The 23,171-nt window shown below is 43.4% G+C and overlaps 1 protein-coding gene across 2 annotated transcripts; it reads left to right on the top strand.

The window, feature by feature from the left end:
• Positions 1-8,197: 8,197 nt before the first annotated feature.
• Positions 8,198-21,053, top strand: efna1a (ephrin-A1a). Of its 2 annotated transcripts, none has more exons than XM_085446421.1 (5): positions 8,198-8,513; positions 19,414-19,709; positions 20,491-20,556; positions 20,668-20,763; positions 20,886-21,053. In XM_085446421.1, exons 1-5 carry the CDS (start codon positions 8,416-8,418, stop codon positions 21,008-21,010), a joined length of 681 nt encoding a protein of 226 aa, XP_085302547.1. In that variant the 5' UTR covers positions 8,198-8,415; the 3' UTR covers positions 21,011-21,053. The 2 variants fall into 2 exon arrangements, with proteins under 2 accessions (XP_085302547.1, XP_085302546.1); XM_085446420.1 differs by having other exon boundaries at positions 20,883-21,053.
• Positions 21,054-23,171: the final 2,118 nt, after the last annotated feature.

Genomic DNA, 23,171 nt, shown 5'->3' with positions numbered 1-23,171 from the left:
ATCCAAATAATCGTAGGTGCAGGCTAATTAAGATAACACATTTTCCATTGCTTATAATCAGTCACATATGCAAACAAATCTTCTCACTATGCATAGATTTTATGGACCCTCGTACGCACATGCACATAGACATAAACGTAAACACGCTGGGGCCACCATAAATTACAGTCGTCCCATCTGGGAGCATTAAGAAGCTGTTAATGAATAGGGTGCTGGAGCAGCAGCCACAAGTGGAGCGAGGCAGCTGGAGGAGGGAGGGGTGCTGGAGGCAGGGAGGATGGGGGGTGGGTAGCATCTGGGCAGCAGATATGTGTGTAGTCATGTAAAAGAGGTTGCGGTAACAGTGCACGTCTTGGGGGAGGAGAGGAACTGAAAGATCTGTTTTGAAGCCAGTGCTCTCCGTGACCTGCCTGGTAGAAAATGCTCTGTATGAGCGCTTCAAACACAAATAACCATAATCATAATAATCTTCCTTGTAACGTGAAATTCTGCTGAAGGTCAAACGTGAGTACTCACATTTTAAGCTCCAACATCTAACATTATTTCAAGATGAAAAGCAAAATAAACCCAGTTCCCTCACAATCCCTGATACATAATGGGCTGCAGGGAAAGGAGAGCCCAGACTAATGACTTCACTTTATCTATGGGAGGTGTCAGAGGTTGTGTGGCAACAGAAGGGCCAGTTATCTTAAGTGACCTTTTAATACTCTAAGCCTTTTCAGTACACTTCCAGTGGCGGGCGTTCAAAGTGGACACATGGGCAATACACAGAGCAGAAGAGTGCCTCAGAAGGAGACAAAAGACACCACCTGTATGCTAATGCATTGTGAGGCTTTCAGAGAGGGCAGCAGTGCAGAAGCACAAGGATGAAGTGTGCCGCTCCTTTAAAGAAAGCCCGGGGCTATAAAATGGAAACAGAGGCCAAAAATTGATTTCGGACCTACGTTTTTTAACAAGTAGAAAGGCGAGAAACAAGAAAAATCTGAAGTGTGCCACTTTATGGGGGAGAGGGTGCTGTAAAATTGATTTTCTCCTTCTTTATAAGGCTGCAAAGAAGAGAGACAATAAGAGCAACGTGGATGAGTGAGTACAGGATGGTGCTGAGGAGAGAAGAAAGGGCACAGGCAGTAAAATTCATTTCCAATCTATGTGTTAAGTAATGAGAAAGTGAGAATGGTGGAGTGTGCCACTTCAGATGGCAGGTGGTGTCTGAGGAGACAGATAGGACCAAGGGCTGTAAAATTCATTTTCCCTTCCGCTCTTTAAGTAATGAAATAGCCAAAGTCTCTGAGGGTGAGTGTGGTGTCTTTGTCAATAAGCAGAAGGAGGGAAAATGGGGCAATAAAATTCATTTCCTTAGTCTTTATGCTGTTTTCCTAAGAAAGAGACAGGTTTGTCTAGCAGAGTGTGCCATGGCAAAGGGACCGCTGTTCATATGGAAAAAAGGAAGCTGGGTCAGAGGCTATAAAAGTCTTTTTCTAATTGCCTCAAGTGATAAAGCAGAGTAGCAGCATGTGCCTGTTGAATGGAGGGTGGAGTAATTGCTATTAATGTGATTTTTAGAGTAGCACGCTTGCACAAAAACCTAGACCATTCCGCCTTCACAGCCCTGGACCACACATGTGTTCCCTTCGCTCATTCATAAACAGACTTATGTAAACACATCTTCAGCATGCATGCAGGCACACCAGTCGTGTCAGCTAGATTTACCACTATCTCTGTGCTCCTTTAGACTCTGGAGCTGCAGCAGCTTTTTTTTTCTCCACGCTATCTTGTTTCAGCTGAAAAGCCCCGAGCCATCTATTTACCACACTGTCTCTCACTGTGTATACATTCCGACCTCTGCGCTGTGAATTTTTCACACCGTCTATTACTATATTTCAGCTGCAAACTCCTGAACCGTTTTTAATTATATAATGCTCTGTCAGTGCACTTTTTTTCCCCACTCTATCAGCCAAACAAGCTGCAAGAAAAAAGAAACCTCAGAGCTGGAAAGTTGCATGGATACTACATCTCATCTGTCAGCAGGAGTCTGCAGCAACTCCACTGTAGCTGTTGAGTGAACATGCATGTAAAGTATAACCTGTTAGCAACAGTGTCACTGCTGTTGCTATCAGTGTGACAGACAGAAGGGCATGATTCTGGGCAACTGCCAATATCTCCTCTTTCCCTCAAGGCTGCCGAGGGCCGATCGGTGCTAGAAAGGTCTGGGCACTTTGGACAGATCTCTGTTCTTCCAGGGAAGGAAGAACATTTTCCTTTCAGTTCAACATATTTCAGGGGATAACGAGAAAATACGGATGGCTTCTGCAGCCGTAGGCGTAACACTGTCGCCACTAAAATTTAGTTAAGATGACTATACTCTGGGATCAGGTGCATTAGCCTACAGCTTCCTCCAAAAAAGTGTCTCTGCAAGCCTTGTCACCTCTATTCAACTTCGTGCTCAGCTGGCACCTGTGAGATTTTTAGAGCTCTCCGTTAAAAAAATCTCGTTGTGTAAGTGCAGTGCGGTGCTAGGCTTTTTAAAGAACGATATCATTTTAGGTTTGCTTTCCTCTGAAAAAAATCAATACACCGTAGTATCGCTTTATTTTGCATGGCAATATTGTCGATCGATACATAGAATAAATAACTCAAGATATAGATAACTAAATAACTTAATCTAATTGCATAAAAAAGATCCTGACAAGCTTTTAACTTTCAGGACATAATCTATACCAGATGAAAGGTGATAAATCACCGTATATGTTACTGAAATATTCAGCATAACACAAAATATCAAAAATCGCAATATCGTATCGTGGGGTGAGGTGATTCCCACCTCTATATCTTTGTATGTGATGCAATAAGGTAATTGTGCTTGTGCTTGTAACTTGGTTGGCAACTTATTCACACTTAGCCCCTCATACACTCTCAGTCTGTTGTGCTGTTGTGTCAAGAAAAAGCAGGGGATGGTAAACAGAACCTCTGGGTGGTCCCCTTTCTCTGGACTCGCACTCCCTGGACACACTGTAAAGTCTGCTGACAGGAGGAGAGCTCTTTTCTTTTCAGCACAACCTGCGTCGCTGCACTCCTCTCCTTTCTGTTCTGTCGCTTGTTTGTGGCTGCCAGAGTCTATGGAACTGCCCTCATACATATTGAAGGGGCTTTTGAGGAATCCACCAGTGTGCGGCTTTTTCATCCTCCTCTCCCTATTTACATTTGAGTGTCAGTCTCTCCCTCTTTTTCTCCCTGCATCTGTCTGTATCTCTCTAAGAAGTACTTTTGCATTCCACTATTCAATTTAGGTTTTTCTCACCCTTTCCCACCTGCCCACTTTGATGCAGGCCCCCCTGTTTTCTCACACCACTTAGCACTGCCTAAATATTTCTGGTCTTTGTTTTGTGCCAGTCCTTCTCTTCACTCCATTTTTTTTTTGTTTCCAGAGACATGTCTTGTTATATTCCAGTATATCTCTAGATTTTCTCAATGTTATTTTATGCCATTCTGGCATATTTCCATCCCTTTCTTTGGGTCCTGTTTCTTTTCTGTTCCAAAATTCAGTATTAATTTATTTCAGCTGGTTTTAAATCATACTCCCACATCTCCTCACGTCCTATTTATTATTTTCTTCCATCAATCGAGAATCACTATTGCAGCCCGTGTCCCTGTCTCCCCTGCATTTGTATTTTATGCCTCATCTGAAGATCTTATTACATCTTGTGCCTCTCCTCTCTCCCTCTGTCCTTCTTATTTGTTTCCTGTCTATTTCTATCTTTCTCACCCTCTTGCCAGCCCCCTCTTATTCATTTGGCATCCGTCCCTCCTTCCGCCTCTCCCCGGCACTCACTTTCGCCTCAGATATATTTCTGTGTACACATTAAGTCTCTTTTCACCTTGATTCTAAGCCGTCCTCCCTCACATCTCTTCTTGTTATTAAAACTTCCTGTAGATCGCCATCTCACATGTAGAATTTTTAAAATGTTTTCCCACTGCCTCAACTGGAAGGGACATCTGAGGCGGAAATCCATTCATTGTCAGCCTTTCCTGAATTACTCTGCATTGCCCAGAGTAAGAACTGCATTGTTCATTTGTTTGCCTGTGAGTCACCTGCAATATCTCAGACACCATTTACCAGATTTGGACAGTTTCAGGGAAATGATGCATTGCACCTTAAAATTTCAATCTTCCCAAGGGAGGCAGCCATAATCACAGGTCAGTAAAAGTAGCATGTTGGCTAATTGCTGGCCCAAAGGTCTCCCTGCATCATTTATCGGTGAGACGTGTTTATTGCTGCCTTATGGTTTGTCCCCCTTTTCTTCATTTTTCCCCGCATCCTTTCACGTCACATATTGTCCTTCTTAAGTGTATCTTTTTTAAGCCCCTCACTCTGATCTCTCTCGCCTCTTCATTTTAGCTTTCATTCTTTGTCTTACGCTCTTGTTATCTAACATTGTGTTTGCATTTCTCCTCAGTCCTCCTCCTCATCCTCATCCGCCTCCTTCTCAGCTGCTCTTTGTCTCTCAGTATGCGCTTCTGTGATGGTGGGTATGCAGGCATACATTTTTGTGTGTCTGTGTGCGTGGGTGCTTTCCTGAATGTCTAAGCATACCGACTGACCAGCTGTCAGCAAGGCCGCTAACTGAGATGGCGCCTTAATAGTTTTACCTGATCTTCAGTCTTTCAGCTGGCAAACTGATCACTGGATAAGGCTATGCATAATCAACCGCTGCTTTATTTACCTCTGATAATTAACCACAGCTAATTAAGAACTGGCACTTACAACTTCATCGCTTTGCTGTAATGTGATCGGTTACTTACTGATTGCTTTGCTCTAAAACTGCTCCACCTAGTCATTAGCTTTGCTTTCTTTTGCCTCAGGAAAGTTGAAGAAAAATCATTTGTTCCAAAGGAGGCAGAACGAACTTCTTCACAAGCAAACCACTGGAAGGAGGGCTATGCTATCTTTACAGAGAATTTCATAAGAGGAGGTAGACCTGCGCATTGCTAATTACTGGAAACACTTCACTTCATTGTCTGCAAAGAAAGAGCTCATAGGTCCAGGAACAACTCCTGCAGAGAAGCTGCAGTGACTAACAATAGAGGACAAAAACCAAAGAGGCCGAGACACACAGTGGACTGGGCACCGCCGGGCTGCTCCAGAGTTCACACTAACACAGGTCGCTTTATGTAAATAGATGGTGGGCTCTTGTTTGGGGATGGGGACGTTATGACAGTCATTAAACCTCTCATTTGTATTCACAGCCAAGGGACCAAACACTTTTCCGTTAATGGTTATGCAGGAGAGCGTGAAGACGGAAAAGGACCAATGATCTCCAACAGAAGAAAAGGAGGCAACTTGATGTGGATCTTTTCAAACTTGCTGCTCAGGCTCACGTAGACTAACATGTTAAACAGGTTAAAAGCCCTTCCCCAAGCATAACTTCAAACAGATCACCTGAAAAGGTATATATTAGAAATTTTATACATTCGGAGAAAAACAAACCCTCCATGGTTTGATTTATCTGTTCGGGATCATGGAAAGTGCATTTCTATGACATCATCTAATTACACTGGTTGAAACGGTTGAAAAAAAAGCAAATTATGGACAGGCGAGTTCCCATGCCTGCATAAAATGGTTCTCCCTATCATTTTCCTATATCTTGTTTTCATGCCACGGAACAGGCTTGGTGCAAATCCCGTCAGGATTTGAGGTGAAAAGGGTTGTGTTTATGTGTGTGCGTGCGTTTGTGTTTGTGTCTGTGCGGACATGTACGCCTGCAGAGATCCATTTGTGCATCTGTCTGTCTGTATATATACATGCATATATATATATATACATGCATATATCGGGCTGAGGTGCAGTTTTGTTCTACCCCGTCTTTCTTTCTGTTTACTCATTCAGAAACTCAGGTTGGTATGAAATTAAAGGTCTGCTCATTTAAGCCCCGATAGAGTTTTGACATAAATGTCGGCGTGAAGAAAGCGTTTCCACAAAAAAATTTGATTGCAATGCAAATGACAATTATGTTTGCAGTCCCTCTCAGCCTGTTATCTTGCCACCGAGCCAGAGAAAACAATTGGACTCTCAAAAAATTGATCCACTGGGATGAGCGCTCTCCATGAATACAAAACACATTATTTTGGATGACCTGCTTGACACTGAATAGCACACAATTACCATGTATATATGCCTTTCTGTATTTGCTCTGTGTGATATGAAATGGTCTTTCTGTTTGGACAGAATTCTAAAACACAGAATGCATTGTGAATACTCAAAAGCCCCGAGCACAGAATGCCTGTAATATAAAAAAGGCTCCTCTTGAGTGTGTGACTTTTGCAAGAGAAAGTAAATAATACTCAGAGTTTATGTAAACCTCTTAGCAAAATAGCAGTGTGGGTGTCTCATACTGGCGATTATTCAAAGACGAAGGACAACAGAGCACAGAATCAGACCTGGGTTAACAGGTGATGCAAATAGATATTAGTGCTTTACTCTGCTTGGAGCGCCAGATGAGTGGGATGCATCTGCACCATGACAATTAAACTGTCAAATAAACTGTTGATTTGCGTTCAGCAGTCTACCTGGCAGATCAATTATCTTGTACAGTCTTCTAGAATTCCACGTTTTCTTGTGGCTAAACACCAAACTGTATGAGGCGTGTTTAAACACAAGCAGAAAACCTTAAAAGCTTCGCCTCACAGATGCACTGAGCTTAACGGGCTCTGAGAAAGTAATAATTTCTTTCACTCTTCTGCTCTTATATCCTGTGGAATGAAACACCTTTCAGATTAAGTCTTACAGTGTGGTTACATCAGGAGTGTATCCTGCACCCTCTGCACTCGTTCTGCGTTTTCTTAAAAATCAGCCAAACACCTGCAGAGTTTATCCGATCCTGTCCCTAAGTCTTATTTACATCCTAAAAAAGGAATCAATCCTCTCATCTGAAATCATTATCCCGAAAGGTTTCCCCTCACCCCCTTTTTTCCCCCGACTTAATTTAGATTTTTCATGTTTTGAAAGCTGTTATGCTGCTAATCGGGCATAGCAAATAAAGTGCTGTGTCAAGTAGAAGCAGGCTTGAAAACCCCTTCTGGCAACAAGGCCTCACTATGCTGAACAAGCAGCCCGCGGTCCTGATTATCCATGTCAATGGAACAGAAAATGAGAATAAAGATTTGCAGTGTAACTGACAGCAAGAAGGTTGCATGCTTCCAGTTAAATCTGCAGACTTTGTATTTGGCCATGTAGAGCTCTTTACCATTCAAATGGCATCCACGGTTTGAAAGCTAGATCCTATTTTTTCTTCTTTTTTAAACTTTCTAACATACAAACTTAAGCCCTTATAGTAATGATAGGAATCACACAGTCATGGTCATCATTAATGTCTGTCATCACGCAGAAGAGCCGTTGGAGATAAATCTACTAGCAACAGTTTGAGGAATCACTATAAAAACATACCAGATGTTGCTCAACGAGTTCTCAAGCTAGGGGTGTTGCAATTCAATGATGGATAAGGACATATGAGAAAGGAAACACACTATTTCAACTCATGCAAGTGAAACACAAAATCATCTTTTGGATACTGTAATGTACAGATTTTGTTTATGATGAGTTGCAGAGGTAGCAGCATGACTACTATTAATTTTATGATGTAATGTGTTGTTCATGTTTCCAGGTTAGCCCAAGCTAAAAGTCTAAACAACTGAAATACTGTTGCAAGTTCACTATAGATGTAGCCATATTCAAGGATTCCTGCTTTGCAACACGTTTATAACAATCCACTAACGGAACAAAAGCATTGACTTTTGGTAGTTTATAACAAGAGCTATCAATTACAGATTTATTTGAATACAGCTGCTACATTAGGATAATGTGGACGCACGAAAATCTGCAACATATGACATGTATTTACACTTGAAGCATAATAAAGTTACGATTAAAAAATCTGGCATATAAATCACAGCAAACCCTCTGTGTGTTTACCCAGACACCCTGTACACGCCGGAGTGATGACACACACACACACACACACACACACACACACACACACACACACACACACACACACACAAACTTGCAGAGAAACCTGTGCAGCTCGCTTCTCTCGGACAGCCCTCTGATTGGTCTCCTCTGCCATAGGAGGCGTGACACGCGGAGGTGGGCGTTTCACAAAACCAACCTCCACTCAGCTCAACCTCTCATTCACTACGGATTTGTCGAGTAATCTCAGTCTCCCTTCACTTATTTTTTTTATTCCTTTGCGAATATACAGAAATCTCTCTCAGATCTGCTGCGTGCGTTAAGTTTTTTAATTAACAGGTTCACGGATAAGCTTCCTTCGGTAAACTTTTAGGTGTTTTTTTTTTTTTTTTTTTTGTGCACAACCTACCTGAGTTGTGTTCCGTCTCTGCACGCCTTCACTCCTCTCCACCATGGATTTGGTTTGGATTGTGGGCTTCGTTGGGAGCGTCTGCGCCTGGTTTGCTTCAGCGGAGCGGCACAGTGTCTACTGGAACAGCACAAACCCAAAGTAAATATGTTTTCCATTTTCTAATGTAGCGCACTTCGAATTGTCTTTGCGCACTCTTGTTTCTTAATCGGTTCTACAAACTGATTTACTTTTGGCATCAAACACACTTTTAACCGCATTTGCAGTGTTGGCAAAGCCGTTATCTTATATTCAGATGCACGCTGAATAGTTGCAGCTCATGTATATTCAGCGAGATGCCTGTGATGAGCGCCTGATAGAATCGACTGTCTGCTGTTGTCATGATAATGCGGGACAGTTAGGAGTATCTTCCCTCTTCGCCTCTTTCTGAGCTCTAACCTGTTATCGTGGTGTTGTTTACCTGTAATTCTTTGTTTAAGCTGTCCAGATTTAATCCGTTTCGCAATCTGTGTAGCCTACCTACACAGCAGCATTAGTTACACCAGGTTATGCCATCTGTTTATCTTTCTGGGCTGATATTGAGGCAGTTAAATAGTTCACGCTTAGTAGGGAAGAGAGCTGCTTTAAATGTAAATGCGGGGGGAGTAGAGGAAACAGCGGGTTTCTGAGGTTTAGGACATTTAATCTTTGAATACTGCTTGTTTTATCTTGCCTGCATGTCAGCATGTGGATACAGTGTTTTGTATGTGCGTGTGCTTGCAGCAAACGTGTCAGTAAACTTCTCTTATGTCTGTATTCATGAGTTGCACTTCTACCCGGGTTTGGATACAATTTTTCCCTGGCAAGGGTTGTATTTTTCTTTTTCCCTGTTGATTTTTACAGGCTTGACTCACTGCAGAATGTGTTGAAAGCTCTGTTGCAATATCCTCCCCATCTGACACCGAGTCCTAACCTCTGAGTAGAGTGGGAGGTTGCCATATCTCCTAAATCAAGAGATATCACTTGGGTTCTTACGTGGCTGTCAGAGAGACATAGGGGTGTTCATATTTCAGGTGGTAAGACGAGTAATAATGGTGTATGACAGTGACAGAGGAGGTAACTTGAGGCTTGCCCAGTAGGTCACGCTGTGGGAGAGAGATAGATTGCTCAGGGAGGAGAAATTGGAGCTCAAATTGTCAGGGTTAGGGGCCATTTGGAGTAAGTGGGGGTCAATTAGAATTATGGTTGATGATGGCTGGGGTGACATGGCTCAGGGTACGAAGAGGGTTAGGTTTTCACTCCACAGATGAACCTCTACGTGCACCCCTACACAAACACACACACACACACGATAGGGCAAGTACAAACAGGTACTCCTGGCAGGCAATCCCTCAATCACAAACCAGCATGTTCAGTCGCACCAAGTGACGCCGTCTGAATCAATCAGGGCTGGGCTTACACACTTTCCCTCTGGTGGGCAAACACATATTGTATATTCAAGCGTTCTTCCACACAAGCTTACGTTCAACCACTTTCTCCCTCCTCATTTCCCCTGTGGTTAAAACAGCAGTTGCTGTTCTCAGAAAGTCCGTAATTACAACGACAAAGCCTTTCACAGGAAATCAGAATGAAGTCCCAGATGGAAAGGCGTTCTGCTGTGTCCCTGCTGTGGAATGACAGTGATCATTCCCATATATATACTGATAATCCGTCTTTTTGCACTTGCTTTTTTTCCAGATGACTGTGCTAAACCTCTCCCTTTAGCTACTCTTAATCCTGTTTTCACAGAAAAAGCACGAGAGTTTTTATTTGGTGCTTTTCATCATTCACCGCAATCTCCCCTCCCCTTTGACCTGTTACTTGATAGCGTGTTTTCTTTTTGTTGGTCCGGGTTAATTGTTCCATCCAATTGGTCAGAGAGCCATCGTTAATCAAATTGATCTGAGAGTGATCGCTTTAGTCCATGTGGTATATACTCATTTCCTTTTTTCCCCATATGGGTGTGTTAAGGGATTTAGCAATACACACACACACACACACACACTTGCACAGTTTCCCTTCCTAACATGTTTGTGTGCACAGCTTGGGGCTTGCTGACTTCCAAAACTTCCAAGGTCATATCTGCCTGTACCTAAGGACTTTTTATGTTTCCGCACAACAAAATCTCCTACTGTGTGTGTTTGTGTTCGTGACCTTTTTGCTTGCTGGCATATTTGCGACCTTTGTTTCTGATTAGCAACAGTTTAATCACCACCCAGGTTTGACTGCCAGAAAGAGGCTCACCAGCGTTCAGCTTTGGTCCCGGCATGCCAGCGTGTGTTTTTTGTAAAGGGAGTGTCTGCGCATAAGCTTACTCACATACACAGCATCGCCAGATTCAAGTGACTCACACGCTCTCATACACATTAACCCAGTCTCACACACACACACACGTGCGCTACACATTTGGGATTGATGTTGACATCGGCCCAGGAGCCCCCTGGACTCTACAACTTCGATGTGAGGCAATAATCTGCTCTTTCAGTGCTTCTTACTTCCTTTTCCCTTTTCCCTGTTGACAGAGCATGAGAGGACCACCACCTCCACCACCCCCACCTCCTCCTCTGCTTTGTACCTGTCTCTCCCTCTCTCTGGCACCTCCCTCCCCCTCTTCTTGGCCAGGTTCCCTCTGCAGCCTGGTTCTGTGGGCTCTGTGAATCTGTTAACCGTTTCATGGCACGCTCACACACACACACGTTTGATCTCAAAGAAGTCTTTTAACTAATCTCTTATAATTCTGAAGTGATTTTCAGAACAGCTGTTTGACATTGGGTTAGCTGCGTTTCCAAGTAGTTTCAGCTCACCGTTCCTTCGTTAAAATGAGCTTGCTTCCTGCTGGCTCACACGAAAGTTATTTAAGGTATGTTTCACCCGCATGAAGCATTTTCTCGGTTTTTATCCGGTCAATGTGGCTTTTTTGTGATGCTCCCCATACAAATTGGGGCTTGCTCTTCACGGTGGGCCACAGAAAGAGAATAGTAACTGGTGTGACTGATCGAGGGTCAGAGTTCGCTATGTGATGAAGTGGCACGGCCTCTATCAATCTGTCAGTCATTCTGTCACGTCGGTGGTCCCTGAATACTGGCTGCCACTCAGGCCAGCCCCTCTTCACACAGCCGTGGCTCTGCCTCTGGGAAACTCTTTCTTCCCTCTCCTGTCTTTTCGGTCCCCTTCACTCCTTCACCAGCTTTTATCTCAACTTTACAAGCTGTCCCTTTTCAGTCTATTATTTCCTCACCTCCAGCTCTGGTTCTCAGAGAAGGGGAGAAGGAGGGAAGCATGGTAAGAGGTGTGGAATTTTTTTTAAATTTTTTTTTTTTATATATCATTCTTGGCACCCACAGCGAGCCGTCACAAGGCACTTTGCCCTTTCCTTCAGGGAAAAAGAACCCCCCCCACTCACACATACACACACTTTGCACTTTACCTTTAAAGCTTCCTTCTTCTACTTCCTTAAGAAAGGCCACTCCACTCTTCCCAGCAAAACTGTTTTCGCTCTCCTTTCGGCCTTTTAACGTGCCCCTCTTGAACGTCTTGCTTAACAGTGGAAATGGTGGAGCCTGTCTGAGAGCTCAAGTTATTAAAGGAGAGAAATGAGAAGGAGAAAACACAGAAGTGTATGTGTAGGAGTAAGTAAAAGTGTCTGTGTGGGTGCATCCATGTTTGAGAGATGAAACATAAGACTGGCTAGTCCACTGGCGTGATTTGGTGCGGGCAATAGATATGAGATGCTTGCAGTTTCCAATTTAAATGAATAAAAATCTAGTTTTTTTTTTTTTATTCTTTCCTCATATACATCCAGAACACTTCACTTTTCAAATCCTAATCCATCTTTAACCCCCTGGAATACCCTTCCCCTCCCCCTTCCCTTTAGTTGGTCTCCATATTTCTCTCAAAGTGTCCGCCCCCCTCCCCTCTCACCACTCTTAATCTGGCTTTGTAATCTGTCTGGTGCATTCAATCTGGAAAAAAAATGCTGCCTCGTCAGGCAGATGGTAATCACCTCTTTTGGGTTCAGTGACCACTCAAGTGTGTTGATGATTCCCATCTTTACAGTCTGCAATCATAATAAAATTTTACCTCAGTGATCACATTGATAAGGTTCTTCTTTTCCTTCCAGCTCACTTGTTCTTGCAGAGTCAGAACAGGAGGGCTTGTTTTATTGACTGAGCTAGATAGTGAATCGGGCCAAAGGTTTTAACTTCCCGCAGGCGTGATGTTGGTGTTACTAAAGTCTGCACGCTGTCTGCTGTGTGTCTCCTGCGAAGTGTTGCGCTTCCTGGTTACGTTTTTCCCGGGAAAACAGCGTATCCTGTCTGCACAATAAACAATACATTTCTCACACACCAGCACACGCAAGGGTTTAAAGGTCTGGATAAAAGGAGCTGATTGAATTTCCCAGGCTCACATTAGAATGAACACATTTAGAGTAAATAACTGAGCAGGGATTAATTGTTTAATTAGGGTTTGTGTTCCAACTTTCAAGCCAAAAGGATGATTTGGGATCTTCCTCCTGTCCCCGCCCCGCTGTCAAATCGCTGCATGTCTCTATTTGGGATTCTCCTCTGATCAGTTTCACCTCGTTTGACCTCGGCCAGTGTTTCTGCCCTCTGCCCGTCCTCATGCTTCTTTCTTATCTACACACCAGACTTCCCCTGCACCTTCCCGCTATGCTGCTCCAATCTGCTCTGCTTTACAAGTGTTCAGTCCCAGACATAAAACCAAGGAGGAAGAAAAGCTCCATTAGTACACAGATTTATGATTATGTTGCAATTACAATTGCGAACAGACCTCGCACTCTCTTTATTAGATGTGTCTGAGCCAGAGATTATGTGTGTGTGCGTGCGTGTGTCCTTCAGACTTGTTTGTCAATTCCTGGTGGCATTCAGTGCACGATGTGTTTGATTGAGGAAGAATTGGCCAGAAAGAGTCGGATATTATCTTTGAAATGAACCATTGTGGTTGTTTTTGTTGTGTAAATATCAGCTATTGTGTAACTTTTTTGTTTTTCCTTCTTTTTTGGGCCTGTTTGTTAAAGGTCTAGATGTAGTGTGTAAACTTGTCTGCACAGCAACTATCGCCACCCCTGCAGGTCAGCTGTATTACCATAATTTCTACTTGACGTCATAAGCAAGAGCTACCATTTAATTAAAGGGGTTTTTGCCTGTACTCACATATTGTTAATTCTCACTGGAATTCATTAAGTTACAATCTGAGATTGTTTTTACAGGAGGAAAAAAAACATTAAACATGAAAATTTTATTTCATTGAAAAAAATCAATCTTGCAAAATCGATTTTCTTATACAGATATTTGCCTGCTGAGAAATGTGATGTCAGAGATGACCTTTCTGCTTTGGCCCTTATAAGATACAAATGGCTCAGGGGACAGTATAAGGCAGCTGGAAAGAGCATATGTATTCATCTAACCCTCCTTAGTGCAGTGGAGTCGGCCAATTATTTCTCTGCTGAACTTAAAGCTTTGTCTCTTCGCTGGGTGGCAAAAGGAGCTCAGCTAAGTCAGCAAAGCACGCCGGCAGAATGACCAATGAACCGGGCGGACAAAGGTTGAATGACAAGACCAGAGAAAGCTGATTGAGATGGATGGTGAAAAGTCACACGGTGCAAAGAATAAAGGCTGAAATATTATGTTAACGGGGTTGGATCATATTTGTTTCTATGATGACCCCTGCATACCCACATCACATTGTGCTTGGCTATGCAAACGGTGGGTCAGAGAGCTGCATAGTTGGAATACCACCAGAAAAGGCTGCGATTGGTTCAGCAGGTCTGAGTGGGGGGAGTGACAGAGTTGACACTAGGATCTGGTTTGCTTATTGAGTGTTGAGAGATAGACAGGGAGTGGGAAGGGTCGGCTGACGTTGATGGATGAATGGGTAGGTAGATGGATGAAACAAGAAGAATCCGAGCAATAACATTAAACAGTCCCGCTTAACTCAGCTAAGTTTGGATCTGGAAAAAGCTTCACCTGTCATGGAGTCATGTGGTTTTGAGGGATTTATCTTGAAAAAAAGTACTCCCTTGTGTCCAGTGTCTTTCAGCATTCTGTTACCACCTCTTGGTTCCCATTTTTGCACGGACACATTTGCACACACCCACACATATATAGCTATACATAGACAATGTGTCTTTTTTGAACTCCAAATCTTCAGTGAAAAGCCATAATACCCCTTCTCTATGTGAGAACAATAGATGTGGGAGTGGGGAAAAAAGCTCCACCCTGCCTGTCTCACCCCTTACTCTGTCCCCAGCCGTCATTCCCTGCTCTGGGCCTCGCTGTCCAGTCTAAGCCCCTGTATTAAGTAGGGTCTGGTGCTGATGAATGGACCTCAGTTCAGCCACTGCTCCACCCAATAATCCAGGCTTGGGCGAGCCAATTAGGTGGTCCCCACATTCCGGTTCAGTCATCCGTTGCGGAAAATAATCTTGTTTATGTGGTTAGGGTGACTGTATGAAGCTCTGAGAGACAGTGGGTTAAGAAGACAGGAACTCTTTTTGGAAGCTGTAGTGAGATCTGTGTAGTTTGTTCTACAATGACCTTTATGGACTTTAGAATAGATTTGAATGAATCTTTACAGAGATTAATTCCCATTATCCGTCTGTAGAATTTAAAATGCTTAAAGACCCTTCTTGCTGACTGTCCATGTAGAAAATTCTCTGCTGACTTGGCAAGTGTCCGACCTTTGATCTGCGCCGCAGCTTCTTCGCCTCAGAGCTCTGACATTCCACAGGGTGAGAGAGTACAGAGATGAGAGGGTGATGGATGGATGAAAGAAGGGGATAGAGGTAGACAAGAAAGCAAAATGCAGGCCAGAGAGATTAAAGAAGAGATTAGACTCCTGAAGTTTCCTGAAAAGGCTCCAATAAATTAGGAATTCCTTCTCAGAAGAGGAGGAAGAGTGGTAAGGAGCAACCTGTGACCACTTGGCATTCCCTCGCTATCATCTCTGTTCATTATTAGCATTTATTATCCACCTTATCGCCACTGAAACACACTCCCAGATTCCCCAGAGCACCAGAACAGCAACACACACACGCACACCTACTCAGACATAAACAATCCTTGACTTGAATGTATCAGGCTGAGACAGACACTTGCACACAATCCTTGTTGCATATCTGCCATAACTCCACAGATCATCCGTAAGTAGAGTATTACTCTGCTACTCCATGCTGAGTTTACTGAGGCTTCGAGTATCACTGGCATTAAAAGGCATCCTGGGAAAAAACAATGGGAATAAACCAAAACAGCCTTATTGACTCAGAGAGGGAGACAATCTGGAGGAGGGAAATAACAAGGGACACACACTGGGGAAGGCTGAAAGTGAGAGGATTTTGTTTGCTAAAGTGAAGGTGGCATGGTTTGACTTTGTTGTTAAACTGTGTGACACAGGGGCCAAAGCTCTCTTTGAAGTGAGTTACCACAATCAGTTAATTAAGCTGATGATGTGGAACGTTTCAGTGCTGAGGCGTTGGGGGGTGAACAAAAGGCAGCAGGATAATTAAAACTATTTGCCATTAATAAAAGGCACTAGCCAACATCCCCTGGTGCGTTTTCAGTGGCGGTTCTCCCTGCTAAGTGAAGCACTCCATCAGTGCGGGCACACTGTGAATAGAAACACTGTATGAAACGGTGGCATTGATAGAGCAACAGTAGCACTCACATAGAAACATTTACTGGGTGAGACTTCAAAAGCCATTCCCAATTCAAGCCCTTTGACCCACCCCCTTCGCCCACGTCTATTCATCCCCCCGCGCTCTCAAGCCTGCAGGGGCTGGGAAGTGGGGAGAGGGAGGACATAATTACCCCCTTCTAGGGCGACTTTAATACCCTTTTTTTGTGTTTTAATTGCACCCCCTTCAACCTCCTTTCTAATGAACACATTGGGACCATACTACAACCTGTTTGTAATCAGGACTAGAGGTCAGGGAGGGACTGGCTTATAGGGAGTTTGTTAGTGTGCGCGTGTGTGTGTGCTCAGGGTGTGCAGTGGGCTGATAACTCTGTCAGGCAAAAGCAGAGAACAACGGTGTTTGTTCAATAGTGTTATCGATTCGCCTGGAATTGAAAGCGGCATGGGGAAAAAACACTTTAACAGCAATCTGGTAAACAGAGCATGGCAGGCAAACTGCAGATAAGCACTAAGCTGCCTGCTCCGTAGCAAAATTATAATTATTCCTCTCCCCACCGAAAGTTGGCTGGAACTTGTTGGCAAGATGGAAGTTTCATTGGTCCGCTAAAAAAGATGCTTGGTTTCTAATGGGCCCGTGTTTCTGGCTTATCTGGCCATCGGTATTGATGGCATGCAGTCAGGCAGAGAGAGGCAAAGGGATGGGGGAAGGGAGCCAGAGGGGTAGTAGGAGTCAGGGCCCACAGTTTGGAGCCACTGTGTCTATCCTTTTACCAAGGGGGTACCAGGGAGACCCCTGGCAACAAACAACAACACCAGCTAACGAGCGACTGGAGCCAGGGCCTGTGCACTTTGATTGTTAGTCACACATATGGACCTTGTCACACAAACACAAACTCCCCAAATGCTACTTGTTACATTTAAGGAGTGGGTGGAGGTGGAGGTGGTGGGTTGATAAAAGCCAGAATTCTCAAAGAAAAGCCTGTTTTAGGAAAGAAATGCCATCACTGGTGTCAGTTTAACACCCCACGGGCTTTTGGGAGCTCATAACTCCTTGAGATCTGTAGATCTGATTAAACAGCAGTCAGTTAGCTATCTCTCTTTAGGGTTAGTGTCGAAAGGCTGTCAAAATATGCGTATATTCGTTGCAAAAGCAACAAAACTCTATATTACACACACATTCGCCCTGTGTGTTGTAAAAATATTTAAGTCTGTCAAATTTCATCTACTCTCAGGGAACCCCTGGCGATCCAGAACAGTAGGAGACGGTAAACTGATAGGCATCGAGCTCAGTACCATGGGAGGAGATGTGTGTCTGCCTGTGTGGGTTCAGTGGGTGTAAATAGTAGGTAGCTACAGCTTTAGGTTGTTGATAGATGGGAATTACTGTGAAGTAAGTGTGATTTTGTGTGTGTGTGCATGCGTGTGTGTGTGTGTGTGTGTGTTGCTTGTGGTCAGCTACCGCTTCAGGCTGGTGATAGATGGCTTTGGCTGAGAAGAGAGCATTAGCTGTGAGCCGCCCCTGGAGCTTTCACTGAGTCAAGAGGATGGGGACAAAGCTGAAATACCTTCAGTGACAATTCCCTGGAGACAACCTCATAATATCTCTGATGGTATCCCCCTCATGGACAGTTGAGATAAGGCCAAATGAAACTGCACCAAAGTATTCTAAATTGTTCTTTAAGTAGTCTAAGCTTTCTGCAGTAATCAGTGTTTATGTGCGCACATGTGAAGCAAACTAAAATGATGCTTTTTGTGTAAGTGCTTTTTTGAGCCAGCTCTAAGAGGAGCTGGGAAGTTTAGTTTACTTAAGGACCATAGTAAAAAGGGTGGAGAGGGTGGAAGAGTGAAGGGAGGGTTGAAGGGGGAGGCAGACAGTCTGACTGTCTCTATCTGTATTTGTAATGAGAGGGAGTGTGGTGGAAGACAGTTACAGACTGTCACCAGACTCATGTTGTATCTGTGCCTATCTATCTGACCCTAATGAGTGGGTTAAGACAACCCTGTTCTCAAAAAAAGCTGGGACGCGGTGTAAAATGTAAGCAAGAAGAGACAACAGTGATTTGTAAATCACCTGCATTTATTTAGAAAATGAATCAAGTCAACATATCGGATGTTGAAACTTGGGGCATTTATTGTTTTGTTTTTTTGAATTTGATGCCAACAACTCGCCTCGAACAAATTGTGGCAGGTGGGTCTTTACTGCTACCGCTGTCACGTATCATCTATGAAGTGTTGTAAGAGTTTTAGAGCTGAGGGATATCTGTGTTTTTGTACTATTCTCAAATTCAGCTGCTCAACAATTTGGGGCCTCCTTTGCCATTTTTTTTTTTCAAAATGCGGTGACCAGGCCGAACTGCAATCTAGCCAATTTACCCCTCCTCAGCCCCCTAATTTTTTTTTACTACTGAGCTATGCTGCTGGAATATGTACACAATGTGGTTTTTCTTGCTGAAATCAGCTAGAGCATTCATGAAAAGGAACATGGGAGCACATGTTTCTTTAAAAGCTCTGTTTATTGTTCAGCCATGATGGCGCTTTGCTAGATGTTTAGGTTACCCCTGCTGTGTGCACTAAGACACCATCAGACCATCACAGATGCTGACTTTTGAAGTGTGTCCTGAAACAAGTGAGGAGATGCAACAGCCATAATTTCTTAAATCATTAAGATTGGTTCAGAAATTCCACTTTGCCTTAGTCCGTCTTATCCTGTGGCAGATGCTTTTGCCATTTCCTTTTGCTACCCCAGTTATAGTTTGTCTATCCTTAAGCTTTTTTTTTTAGATTGAGTTGTATGTGACCTTTATTTATATTCTTGTCTCTATCGCTCGCAAACTCAGGTGTGTTTCCACTTTTTCTGTCATTATGCATTCTGCTGCTCTACCTGTGTGTATGTTTGTGTGTGCATGTAGCCTGCAGATGTCAATACTCATCTCCTGTGTTGACGGGCTAACTGACTACTAATGTTTCTCGGTAAACATCATTCAACTCCAGGGAGACACGGGATCAATGTGCACTCGTTGCTAACTCTCAGCACAGCAGCATCAGCTACACTGGCCTCCCGTTCATCCATATTTATGGGCGTGTCCTCTGCAGATCACTTTTTCCCCTTATCGCGTTTTCCTTCTTCGTTCCACCTGAACACGCATATACATCCTCTCATACAAACATTCTTTCTTTCTTTTGCTCTATATCTCCCATTCCTAGACCTAACAGTCTTTCCTCTGATTTCCCTGTTGAATACCGGTGTGTAGCCGATCAATATATAATCAGAGGTTTTGAGGCTTATATTTATTACTGCTCCGATGCTATAAGCACGGTTATCAGTCTCCTGCCACTTGAGTAACCTGCGTCCTCTCCCTCATCCCGACAGGTTTCAGCGGGTCGACTATGCTGTGGAGGTGAAGCTTAATGACTACCTGGACATCGTCTGCCCCCATTACCCGCAGGGTGAGGTGCCATCGATGGATGCTGAGCGATACGTGCTCTACATGGTGGAGCGGGAGGACTACGACAACTGCAAGCCACAGTCGTATGACCAGATGCGCTGGGAGTGCAGTCATCCATTTGCCCCTCACGCTCCTGAGAAGTTCTCTGAAAAATTCCAGCGTTTTACTCCTTTCACCCTGGGAAAGGAGTTTCGCCAAGGAGAGAGCTACTACTATATCTGTAAGTGTCACGGATCCTGTCCTAGTTCCTAGTTAAACTCATTTTCTAATAACACAGGGAGCATGCAGCCAAGATAAATGTGCTTGGAACTACATGCCAACTCTTCAAATTGACAGCGTTTTCCTGTTCAACATATTAGCTTTTGGATGTTTGCATGACACAAAGTCAGTCATAGAAATGTGGTACTTATGTAATGATGACTAGATGCTAAACACTAATGCTAAGCGATCCTTAAAGTTATCCTAATTCATGCTAAAATAAACATGGACGTCTTTTCACTTGGAAAAAAATCTTTTAATCTTAAGGTCATTGCAGCTTGTTGCCTGGAAATGATAAAAAAAACTTCATGTCAATCCATCTAATTATCCCTGATTCACAGAAATCTTATTTTTGCAACAAAGTGTGACCTGGGTGGCGTTTGCATGTTTGTGTACCAGGTGTGATAAGCTGCAGCTCAGTGGCCAGCTCTTTGAAAACTGGGGCGCTGGCTCACTTTGCCAAGTTTTATGCAATACTAGCCTTGCTGTAAACTGACCACAAAGCACAGGCAATGTTGTCACCCTGGCCATGGTTGTAATTAGATAAACGGCAGGACAAGACACACTCTGCCTGATCACAGATGGCTTCCCAGGGCTTTGTACCGTTGTTTTTCTGTTGCCAAGGGTTTGTGTGTCAGTGTTTGTATGCGCGTGTGCATTAAGGTGGATTAAGGGGCCAAGAGAGGATAAGTGTATTAGTAAGGATGTTAACGCCTGTTTTGTTTCTTTCTTCTTCCCTGCAGCCAAACCTTTGCACCACCATGGCCAAGAGTGCCTGAGGCTGAGGGTGGACGTCATAGCCGCAGATGGTAAGTTTTTGACCACCCTCTTGGATGAAAGGAAAGCAGTACAGTCACCTCTAACAGTCGTGTTTTAGGCTATTGCAAGACAGAATGATTGATGGCCTTTTTTTTTTCCAGGCTCTCAAGAGGCCAGAGTGGCTAAAGGGGGCACAGGTGGGACTGCAGTTGGAGCCGGTGGCGGGGTTCACAACCCATCCAACGGTCTGCCTGCAGGTATGTAGCCCAACCCCGTGTCCTATCTAATTATCCCTGACCCTAAAACAATCCAGGTACATTTGGGGTTTATGTAAATTTATGGTACTAATGTGTTTTCTTTGTCTCCTGTCCTCAAGCAGATGACCCGGTGGTTATCCTGCCAGATGTTCAGAAGAGTGTACGGACAAACTCCGCAGCGGCAGCTACATCCCTCTCAATCCTCTCAGTGCTAGTCCCATTTTCGTTACTGTTTTTGTTGCACTGAGAATACATAAAAAGGATTTCTGTTGGCAGACTTTTTTTTGGGGGGGGGGGGGTATTTTTGGGGGTTTTTTTTTTCAGAGACTACAATGAAGACAGTCCGTGGGGTTGAAAACCACTGACTTAAAAAAACAAAACATGCCCAGTGCTGGCCGCAGGGAGAGACTTTTGAAGCTTGCAGAGTACAGATGGACTCGCTTGCACAACATGTGCTGAGCAACTTTGAGCGTTTGAGACAAGTACTTGTGCTTTGTCTTATTATTTTTTTGTCCAAAAGATGACAGTATTTTTCTGGAAAGACTAAGCTCTCCTTGATTTGTGCTATTTGGGGCTCCCCCATCAAACCGACCGCTCTGGAGGAATTCCCTGCAAGAGAGAAGAAAGAAGTTGAAGAGGAACCTGAAGTGGCTGAAGGACAATCAGGAGCTACGACACCAAGTTAACCAACTTTGAATTTTATACTGACATGGGGGACAGGGAGTCAGCATTTAAAGAAACAAGAAAGGAAGAAAATAAAAAGTAATCTCAAGCCTTTTGAGCCAAAGATCAGTCATCTCTCCAACTTGTACACTATTCCACCCTGAGTACTGCGTACTATTTGTTGTATTGTTATTGTAGCGGTATTGCGTGACCTTGCTGTCCCAGGTGATTGCGTTCTCTTAATGTAGCATTAACAGACACAAAAGTTGTTCTCATGACCACCATTCCTTCGCAGACCATGTGCTTATATACTGTAGCACTAATACTGCACATCAACATACACTCCATTTAAAACAGTGCTTAATCCAAACACACACACACACACACACACACACACAATCATCAGACGCTCTGTAACACATGGAAACACTACGTTGAATCATGTTACGTGTACATTCTGTGAAGATAATTTATAACATTTGCAGCTGAGACGTTTTACTGTATATACCATGTGCTCACAAAATGAAATGTTTACTGTTGCCGATGGGGAGGGCCCCCGGTGGAGGTAGTATTTGTGTGAAAGGCAATATGTGCGCGTTTAATTGAGAACAGGAGAATGTGTGTAAGCTGTGCAGCGTTTGATTGAAAGCGTGTTGAGACAAATGTTGTTGGTTTTTTTCTGCCAAAAGAAACACTGAGATGTTGTGTGAACCGCAGAGAGGCTGGACTTCTCTGTTTGTCGCCTCGCAATGGTTAAAACTGTCTGACACAAGGAGCTGGTATTAAATCTTTCTTTTTTAGCGCAGGACTCACCCCTGTGTGTCATGGTGCTTTCCACCCCGACTGGAAAACAAGCAAACACAAAGTGGGGCAATCAGCTATTTAGTTTTAGAGCAATTTAAAAAAAAAAAAAAAAAAAAAAAAAAAAAGTTATAGTCACCAGTTCACAACAGACGAGACACAGCATCAAACCCAGTTGCCAAGCACATCTTCACCTGACAGGCTGGCTTGATTCAACAAAGCACAACAGTGTATGACTACCATTGAAGTCAGTCTTTTTTTTTATCTGAATTCTTGTTACCTAATTTTGTACATGTGTAAGTAAGAGAAATGTATAATATGTGTACATATAAATATATTATAGATTCTATAAAAAGCCTGTTTGATAAATGTGAAAACTTTTCATGTGAAAATAAAAAAAAAAAAGATGTTTTTGAGAAAACTAGAATGACTTTCTTGTGATTATTTTTAACCGCGGCAGTATTTAAGCAGTGTTGGCCCCACCCCTTTGAGCTTTAATAACTAATGGATGCATTAGCATAGAATTTTGTTTTTCGTGGTTACCTGTGAGGCTTTTCCAGAGCATTGGTATAGTTTGGAGTAAAGTGGCTCTGCAGCTAATTGGCAGACATGCATTCTTTTTCAAATGCCAGCAGGGGGCGACTCTTCTGGTTTTCCAGTTGTACAGAAGTCTATGAAAATGTGACCCTTGGTTCTATTGGTCCGAATAGAACATGAAGTCCATGGTTTTAATAATGTCCATCAGACTCAGAAAGTAAGGTTATCAGGGCTCTGTTTTCTTGAAGTATCAGGTTCCTCCACAGGCTTTCTGGGGACTGGCGAGATCGCTCCATGAGCTTAATGTGCATCTTCGGTAGCCATTAGTATTAATTGCCTTGGTATATTTTGGGTAATTTTTTTGCTGGAAAACTAGTCCCAAAGCATAATGCTTCTACCTCTGTGCT

This window comes from Copadichromis virginalis, linkage group LG22, assembly GCF_057382275.1.
Source record: "Copadichromis virginalis isolate Kocher_CV1m ecotype Utaka linkage group LG22, C_Virginalis_male_GT1.1, whole genome shotgun sequence".
NCBI lineage: Eukaryota > Metazoa > Chordata > Actinopteri > Cichliformes > Cichlidae > Copadichromis > Copadichromis virginalis.
Note: the sequence above shows the minus strand (reverse complement) of the source record. Positions and strands in the feature narration are given on the sequence as shown.